The 9822-nt window shown below is 34.7% G+C and overlaps 1 protein-coding gene across 1 annotated transcript; it reads left to right on the top strand.

The window, feature by feature from the left end:
* The first annotated feature begins 5715 nt into the window (after positions 1–5715).
* LOC116130278 lies at positions 5716–9110 on the top strand. The gene is made up of 3 exons (XM_031416033.1): positions 5716–6306; positions 6401–7481; positions 8667–9110. Exons 1-3 carry the CDS (start codon positions 5879–5881, stop codon positions 8955–8957), a joined length of 1800 nt encoding a protein of 599 aa, XP_031271893.1. The 5' UTR covers positions 5716–5878; the 3' UTR covers positions 8958–9110.
* The last annotated feature ends 712 nt before the right edge of the window (positions 9111–9822 follow it).

The following is a 9822-nucleotide window of genomic DNA, read 5'->3' as shown; positions in this document are numbered from 1 at the left end:
TTTGCCTGCAGAATGGCAAGTGCTTTTCGTAAGGTATATGCTCTTTGAAGAAGCCAGCTGAACTGCCCCGTAGTGTATATATATAGAAAATGTAAACATAGAAGTTTAAAATGAGCGAAAAGATGACAGAGATACGACTTGTTTAAAAAGATAACTAAAAGCACGAAAATACCAGTAAATTCTTAGGTCCGTCACCCAACCACTGCCGACAAATTGCTTTTATTTCATATATGAACCTTAAACCAATGCTTTCCCATGAAGAAGGAAGAGTGAAATCATCAAACCTTTCAAGCTGCAGCATTACAAAATTAATAATAATTTTCACGTACAATTTGCAAACGTGTTGCATGAAAACTGAAGTTAAGGATTTAATAACAATTCACCTCCTCTTCTTCAGCTTCGTCGTCTTCTTCTTCAGCATTAACCTTAGCTCGTGGATGCCATGAAAATGATGAACAGCTCAAAATCTAAAAACTAGAAAATAAAGTTGGAAAAAAAGTGAAAGTTAGATTAATACGTATGGATATATCTATATATTCATGACCCGCACTGAGAGATGGTGCGAGTCTGACCTTGTTGACGAAGTTACAGGGATGATAGACTGATATAAAGATCTTTCCTGCAGTGGATGAAATTAAAGGAGCAGACGAAGCTTTGTGAAGCACTCAGTATCCCATGCCTCTACTTCCCAGTTCCAATACTAATATCTTAATTAAACAAGGAAATTAGTACAAAAGATAACAATAAAAACGTGTTCAGCATAATTGTTTGAAAAGAAAAAAAATACAGAAAAATAAAAACATTGAAAGAGAAATGATAATTTCTTCAATTCCTTGACTTTCAAATATATTTTTTTGTTAGTTAGTCAACGATATTCCAAATTTCCAATACTAATTACAATTATTGTATGCATTTTCTTCCTTCAATCACGCAATTAATTTCACTTCTTTCGTTCTGCTTTTTTCTTTTCTTTCTTCTCTTTAATGTTTTTAGTGTTATATATATATATATAAATTAAAAAATCATGTGACAAATATGTATTAATTAATTATACTAATGATGTGATACCCTTTATTCATGGATGTAGACAGATACTCAATTGAGGGGTCAAGACGTTAATTAAACTTAACAATACAATTATAAATAAACTTATAATAAATAATATATTTGATATAAGTTATACAAAAATGTGAGTATTTATTTATAATGCTCTTTATAATTAATATTTATGATTGTGTTTGATGATATGAGATAAATTTATGATACTTTAACGAGTGTAAAACAAAACCAAGAAAATTTATTAAATGAACAAGTTATTAAGTTAACACAAATAACAACATTTCCAAATTAAACTATAATAAATTTCTATAAATAAAATATTCAAATATTTATCTAGTTTTTATAGTAAAATATTATAATTTTTGTTGTAATTTCACTTTTATGTTTCGACCCCTTCAAATAATTCATCAAAATACAATTTTTTTATATCTATCTTTTTTTTCTTCCTAACTTCAATATTTTGATATAACCCATTTACGGGTGGTCTAAATTGTTAGAATGAATTGGGGACAGTGTGGATAGATACACGGTCTCATGTTCAATTTTTCATCTGAACATCCTCGATTTAAGTGAAGGATTGTGAGTTAACCCTTATATATATATATGATTTTTGTTTTTTGTAAGTAAGAAGTATTGAAACACAAAACAATTGACAATAGTTTAATTTGACAAACAAATTTTACAAATGATATTTATTTTATAAAATATATAAAAAGATATACAAATTTTTTTCATTTTGTTCTTTGTACAATTAAATAATAGATATAAAATTCATTATATAATTTATTAAATATATCAAATTAAATTCTTAAACGATAAATAATTTAAAAGTTAATTTCATATATATATATATTTGATCATTTTTCAAAGTCAAAGGTCAACTTGATCAAATCATTCATCGTCGTCTTGATAATGGATTTTGTTTGAGTGGAGTGTCCATTAATGGAGTTTGTGTGTAAAATGTATGTCCATAGCTTAGAGTTGGACACTTGAATCAGAAGAACTAATTTTTAGAAAAATGGCAAAAACTCGAGATGTTCAAGTCTAGTTACTCGAGTGAGGTATAATAATATTAATCTCGCTTGAGTGAGTGTTTTTTTGACAAACTTCACGAGAATAATGTTATACATATGAAGTTGGGATTCTAACCATATATATATATATAACAATTAAGTTGACAAATTAATTCACTATTCACTAATCTCATCATTCTATAATTAAGGAGATATTGTCAAACAAATTAGAATACAAATGTTGTCATCTTGACAGTGGATTTTGTTTGAATAGAGTGTCCATTAATGGAGTTCGTGTGTAAAATGTATGTCCATGGCTTAGAGCTAGACAAAATGCATACATTGCTAGGAACTTCATCATTTATCTTCAATCTTCATCAATGAAAGTGGACCATCATGTCTCCTCAACAAGCGTTTTATGATGTTTTGATGATGAATGTCATGGAAGCTTTTATCATGGCTGTGTTTGTTTCATTATTTTGAGTAATATTTTTGAAAAAATTGAGTTGGGTTGTGATTACGAGATAGAATTTAAAAATTAACAAAAACACTCACTAGGTTTGTTAATTTAGCTAAACACCCCACCTATTCACATTTGCCAGATTCTGGCCACCACTGCTGGAAGGTGGCCAGAATCTGCCGTAATGGTGCATGACCGATTGGATTTGACCAGTCGTATGCCGATATGACCTTTTCCGACCAGATTTATAGTGGATATAATCGAAAAAGGCCAAATCTACAACCAGATCTGGTCGTCAATGACGGTCATATCTTGGCCATCATTGACGACCAGATATAGCCAAAAATTTGGCCATCAACGACCAGATCCACGTTGGATTTGGTCAAAAAAGGCTAGATCGGCGCACTATCGACCAAATCCAACCAGTAGTGCGCCATTACGGTAGATTCTGGCAAATGTTGGTGGGTGGAGGTGTTTTTATCAATTTATAAACTTTTTTTGTTAGGGATGTTTAATTAAATTAATAAAGCTAAGTGGTTTAAATAGTTTAATAAAATAAGATTGAATTTTGAGAATAAGAAAACAAATATGTATTTTTAGTACGATCGGAATAGGATAAGGTAAAAAAAATAAAACAAATGATATTATTATTTTCTTTTTTCTAACGGAACATATTTACGTACAACTTAAGTAATCTTTCTGGACCTTGACATTAACGATTACATATACCTCGCAAAAATGCAATATTACGACTCCTGTTGTACACAGCAGCTCACACCTGCGGCGAACGGTGGCAAGTGGGCTTAATTTAAGCCAAGAAGATGTTGTCCAGAAGGACCGGCCGGGCCCAGGTCACAGTTGCTAATCCGTTGATCCAAACATTCCGTACAAAACTTCATTTGCTAAAAAGAATCAAAGTGGTAGTGTACACAAGATTTACAATCAATCAAAACGTGATTTAGATAAGTTGGTCCCACTTAACAGAAAGTAGCCTCCAACCGCATATGAATCCCCACAAAATTTTCCCCAAATCAACGGCCTAGATTTCACCTTTTTTCTCATGATTTTCCAAACTGTTGTCTCTGGGCCGTCACATGGCAGACCAATCTCCAACACTTGATCCCGCCCTCCATCCCCACTGGTCCTACCTTTTCACATACACCAACACCATATTAACACCGCGGATTTGAATGTTTATAAACCCACTTTATTCCATTTATTTACTGTAAAAAATAATTAATATTAATTTTACTTAGATTAAATTTTATTTAATGCTGTGCGTAATAAGAAAATTAAAGAAATGGACATTATACATTAAGAACTCAGTGACAATATAAATTGGTTGAACTACCTTAAATACTCAAATGGATCCTTTATTTTTTTTTTATCAGAGCAATTTGTCCACTTCTTGACAAATTTTACGGGACCTTGAAATTAACGATCGGATAAACTTTTTAATGATTATCCTTTCAGTGACTATCCTTATTAACAATCGTGAGAAATTGAACTCAAAATCTTTTAAATAATACACTCAAGAGACTCTATCGTCTCACCCGATTATCAAAGAGTGGTTTATAACGGATCATTTTAATGACCCATTTTGTTATGCTTTGACATAACACATCATTAATACTTGATAAATATGATCATTTCAGGGTGTAATTGTAACCCACACTAATAATAATATTACTATATTGCCCAATCATTTTCTTAGCGCACCTAATAACTAGGGTCACTTTACATTGTTACAACAACAATACACCATTTTAATACTCTCCTTAATTAAATCATTAATAATTTGTGTAATAATAAAGTGAAAAACATTATCATAAAGATTTAAAAAAAAAATATATATATTTGTTTAACATACAAAATGAATAGTAAAATCAGCGATTCAGCGTCACTGAAGTAAAGCATCACCATCCATCATTCATCATGGCTTGTCATCACCATTCTCGATCAANAAAAATGCAATATTACGACTCCTGTTGTACACAGCAGCTCACACCTGCGGCGAACGGTGGCAAGTGGGCTTAATTTAAGCCAAGAAGATGTTGTCCAGAAGGACCGGCCGGGCCCAGGTCACAGTTGCTAATCCGTTGATCCAAACATTCCGTACAAAACTTCATTTGCTAAAAAGAATCAAAATGGTAGTGGACACAAGATTTACAATCAATCAAAACGTGATTTAGATAAGTTGGTCCCACTTAACAGAAAGTAGCCTCCAACCGCATATGAATCCCCACAAAATTTTCCCCAAATCAACGGCCTAGATTTCACCTTTTTTCTCATGATTTTCCAAACTGTTGTCTCTGGGCCGTCACATGGCAGACCAATCTCCAACACCTGATCCCGCCCTCCATCCCCACTGGTCCTACCTTTTCACATACACCAACACCATATTAACACCGCGGATTTGAATGTTTATAAACCCACTTTATTCCATTTATTTACTGTAAAAAATAATTAATATTAATTTTACTTAGATTAAATTTTATTTAATGCTGTGCGTAATAAGAAAATTAAAGAAATGGACATTATACATTAAGAACTCAGTGACAATATAAATTGGTTGAACTACCTTAAATACTCAAATGGATCCTTTATTTTTTTTTTATCAGAGCAATTTGTCCACTTCTTGACAAATTTTACGGGACCTTGAAATTAACGATCGGATAAACTTTTTAATGATTATCCTTTCAGTGACTATCCTTATTAACAATCGTGAGAAATTGAACTCAAAATCTTTTAAATAATACACTCAAGAGACTCTATCGTCTCACCCGATTATCAAAGAGTGGTTTATAACGGATCATTTTAATGACCCATTTTGTTATGCTTTGACATAACACATCATTAATACTTGATAAATATGATCATTTCAGGGTGTAATTGTAACCCACACTAATAATAATATTACTATATTGCCCAATCATTTTCTTAGCGCACCTAATAACTAGGGTCACTTTACATTGTTACAACAACAATACACCATTTTAATACTCTCCTTAATTAAATCATTAATAATTTGTGTAATAATAAAGTGAAAAACATTATCATAAAGATTTAAAAAAAAAATATATATATTTGTTTAACATACAAAATGAATAGTAAAATCAGCGATTCAGCGTCACTGAAGTAAAGCATCACCATCCATCATTCATCATGGCTTGTCATCACCATTCTCGATCAATCAGACTCACACCCCCATCGTTTATTTATTACTCTCCACCCGCTCTCTGTCAGAAACCAAACCAGAAGAACATGACCGACGTCACCCTAAAATCTACTGCTACTAATACTTAACACGACGCTTGAGTTCAACATTTCGGAGTAACTCAACCCAATGGCTGCAGCTCTCGAATGCTGGTCGAGCCGGACCAGCACGGACGAGGACATGGTGGAGCAAGTCTTGATGCGGACCAACGACAGGTCCGAGGGAGCGCCGGAGACCTCGGCGGCGGTGGCGGCGGCGAATATCGGACCGACCAAGGAATACTCTTCCGTTATGCAGAAACGGTTTCAGCGGTTGAGTCGGAACGTGTCCGAGGCGATTGCGTCGCTTAAGAATACGTTGAATCTGGACTCTGCGACAGCCGCAGGTGCTGCCGGAGGAGCACGTGACAACCAAACGGCAACGTCTAAGATCGAGAGTTGTCGGAAGGTTGTTTGGGGGAGTGTTGTACGGAACTTGACGCAGTTGTATCCTGGAAGTCAGTTACCGGAGAAGCTCGTCTCTAATATTAGAAAGCATTATGATTCGTTGCCGCTCAGGTATCGTTACTGTTGGTACTGAGAAAGATAAATGTATTTTTTACAAATTTTGTTTTATATTTTGACATTCTAATTATTGTGAATATATAAACAGTTATGCGCAAGCGGGATTTGATATGAAAGAAGTGTTTTTACATATAAAATTGATAGAGCAAGCGTCAGGGGATGAGCGTCCCGCTATAATGATTCAAGAAGTGTCCGATGATGAAGTACAGGGTTCTGTATTTAAGCTTACATTTGCATGTAACTCATCAATTTCATGGCCAACGATGTCTGGTGCATTAGATAACGCTTCTATTTGTTGCAAGAAGATACAGATCTTTGAAAAGAAAGGCTTTACTCTTGGGGTTGTTCTTCTGTTAGTTCAAGCTGGGCACGAGAAGTCGTTTAAATCAAGGATTGAAAATGCAATTAAATCGGCTATTAAGAAGCCTAAACAAACATCAGTGAAGCTCCCGTTTGGGCTCTGTGGGTGCCAAGAGGAGAATGCGAAGGGGAGAGATTTTGGAGAGATTGAGGAGGAATCTGGTGAGGAGAACTTTAGAAGTGGGGTTGAGAATTTGAATATGAAAATTCAGCTTCAGATGCCGTTACCTACTTCTTCGTTTGTTGTATCGGTTGATGAATGGCAGACGATGCAATCCGGTGGGGAAGAGATTGGGAAGTGGCTGTTGAACTCAGATAATCTTGAGTTTATTGACCAGATTGGACCCAATTCTTTTAAAGGAGTTTACAAGGGGAAAAAAGTGGGAATTGAGAAGCTCAAAGGGTGTGACAAGGGGAATTCGTATGAGTTTGAGCTGAGAAAAGATCTGTTGGAGTTGATGACTTGTGGGCACAAGAATATTTTGCAGTTTTATGGTGTTTGTGTAGATGAAAGTCATGGGCTGTGTGTAGTGACGAAGTTGATGGAGGGCGGTTCAGTTCATGACTTAATGATGAAAAACAAGAAGCTTCAGACTAAGGAGATAATTAGGATTGCTGCTGATGTAGCTGAAGGGATCAAGTTCATGAATGACCATGGTGTTGCATACAGAGACTTGAACACACAAAGGATTCTATTGGATAGACATGGTAATGCTTGCTTGGGGGACATGGGTATTGTCACTGCTTGCAAGAGTGTTGGTGAGGCAATGGAGTATGAAACCGATGGTTACAGGTGGCTTGCTCCTGAGGTTTGTATTCTGTTATTTCCTTGTCTCATTTTACCACAACAAGTTACGATTGATCTTAATCATCCAGTTCATAAAAAATCGCTTCATCTCAGTAATAATCTAACTTCTAGAGCCTATATGCATGGCCATAGTGATGATACCATTTACATACCTCCACTATTAAAAAAAAAAAAAAAAAAATTGTTAATGTAGCTTTCATGCCAAATGGATACCCCAAAGCGCAAATGTAGGCTAAACTGGTTCATCTTTTTTCCATGATTCCAGGGTTTTGCCGATGTGGTCCAATGTGTATATAACACCGGGCTGTGTTAGGAGACTAGGATCCTTCGTCTTCAGTGGATGTTTAGTAAATTGCAAGATATCTTGCTGATATACCCTACATCTTTAATAATGTAACTGGGGATTTGAACTTGATTATATTGGGGTAGTATGTGTTTAGACTAAGGCTATGGTTTAACCTTAAATCCTTCAAAGTAAAGCAATTGTGTTCTGCTAAATTAAGATACAGCAGTTTCACCTGAATAAGCCTTTCTAGTGTTCAATAGAAGGGCTCATTTTTCATGGAACATTATGTTGTTTTCTTATGTTTTAGGATGCTATTTAGATTCATTGTACCTAGGTACAATTCTCAGGTTTAGTAAACTCTTATAAAGAGACTTTATATCAATTACCCCAAAATCATTGTTTGAGCATGCGTAACATGTCATCATAATTATTATTGCTTTTATAATTTAATGTGTTGTTTACCTTTATTTAAGCACTCATATATTCTCCATTAAACTAATCAGCTTGGCCACAACATTGTAGCAGTTCCACTTTTAGCAAATTGGTTAATTAGTGGAGCCCGCATAATGGAGCTTTAAGTTATTTAGCATAATTAATAGTCCCTTTCCAGACCTAACTTGGAACTGTGTGGATGAAAGCTTTCTGCCGAATTTCTTTACCTACTTGGAAGCATTAGGACGTGTAAAATGAATGTGCCTAGTTTGAAGTAGATTATGATAATGGAGTTATAAAATACTTTTAACTATAGAAGTTTTCCTTTGCAATAAGTTTTAACTCATTTTGTTATGATTGTAGATGTGCAAAGTTTATGACTATTTCTTTAACATATTCCAATTCTGTCAAATTAGTGATGCAGATTCGAATTGGTGTCTTACTCTAATCTCTTTTTGGTGAGTACAGATTATTGCTGGTGACCCGGAGAGTGTTTCTGAGACATGGATGAGTAATGTATATAGTTTTGGAATGGTGATTTGGGAGATGGTGACTGGTGAGGCAGCCTATGCGTCATTTTCACCTGTGCAAGCAGCAGTTGGAATAGCTGCTTGTGGTCTAAGGCCCGAGATCCCCAAGGACTGCCCACAAATGCTGAAATCTCTCATGACTAAGTGCTGGAACAATCTCCCATCAAAGCGCCCTCAGTTCTCTGAGATTATACAAGTATTACTGCGGCCCAACAACAGTAATAGGTAGAAATCTTTAAATTCCACAAAACATAATCTACTCTCCAGATGTTTGTGTAAAATAGGTCCCTTATCAATTTGATTTTTTTTTTTTTTTTTTATGCATAAATGTTGACTTGGGAATTCATATAGCAGAAATGAAGATATAATTTCGTCATTTTAATTCAATGTTATATCTTATCTCTCTTACTCTTCCAAATAAATTTGTTTATCATACCTGTCCAAACATAAAAAAGAAGAACGCATGCGCCTTTATGGTTTTCGCAGAATGTGTTTAGCTTCATATGCATAACGTAATACATTAGGATGGTTATGAAAGTGATATAAACACTAAAAAAATGCTGTCCTCGTGTGTGTCATAATGGATGACTACTAGGCATTCGGTGTTGGTCTCAAAGGGATAGGATTATTAGCTTAGGAAAAGGGAAAAAGCAACGAGGAGTCGTGATTTGTGTGAGATCTTATGGCCTACAAGACTTGAGTGATACAAATTGCATTATAACTTCTCTTTATGTTTATATAGTGGCCATCTGAGGGCCCCAAACGATGCCCCCCTTGTTTTTGTGTTCCATGAGAGTTTCCTTCTTCCATTATTTCCATTGGAAGTTAATTGTTTGGAGCTTCACAATGTCCAAGGGATTTGGGTTTTGGTATAGTTACTTAAATCCCATTTCTAAAGCCCAGATTGGATCACATGATCATCATCAGTCAAGAAAGTATGAAAGATGCACATGCTAGGCATGTGCTTGTGACCATTAAGGTCAAAACTTCTGGCTCCATAGTTTCAACTTTCAACATCTGACAAAGTAGCAACTGTAAGATTGGCAATATAATATTAAAATTAAGATGAAAGTCGGTGTGAACTCTAATTTTGA

Source organism: Pistacia vera, unplaced genomic scaffold (genome assembly GCF_008641045.1).
Source record: "Pistacia vera cultivar Batoury unplaced genomic scaffold, PisVer_v2 Contig218, whole genome shotgun sequence".
Taxonomy (NCBI): Eukaryota; Viridiplantae; Streptophyta; class Magnoliopsida; order Sapindales; family Anacardiaceae; genus Pistacia; species Pistacia vera.
The sequence above is the reverse complement of the archived record's forward strand: the minus strand, read 5'-3'. Positions and strand labels throughout refer to the sequence as shown.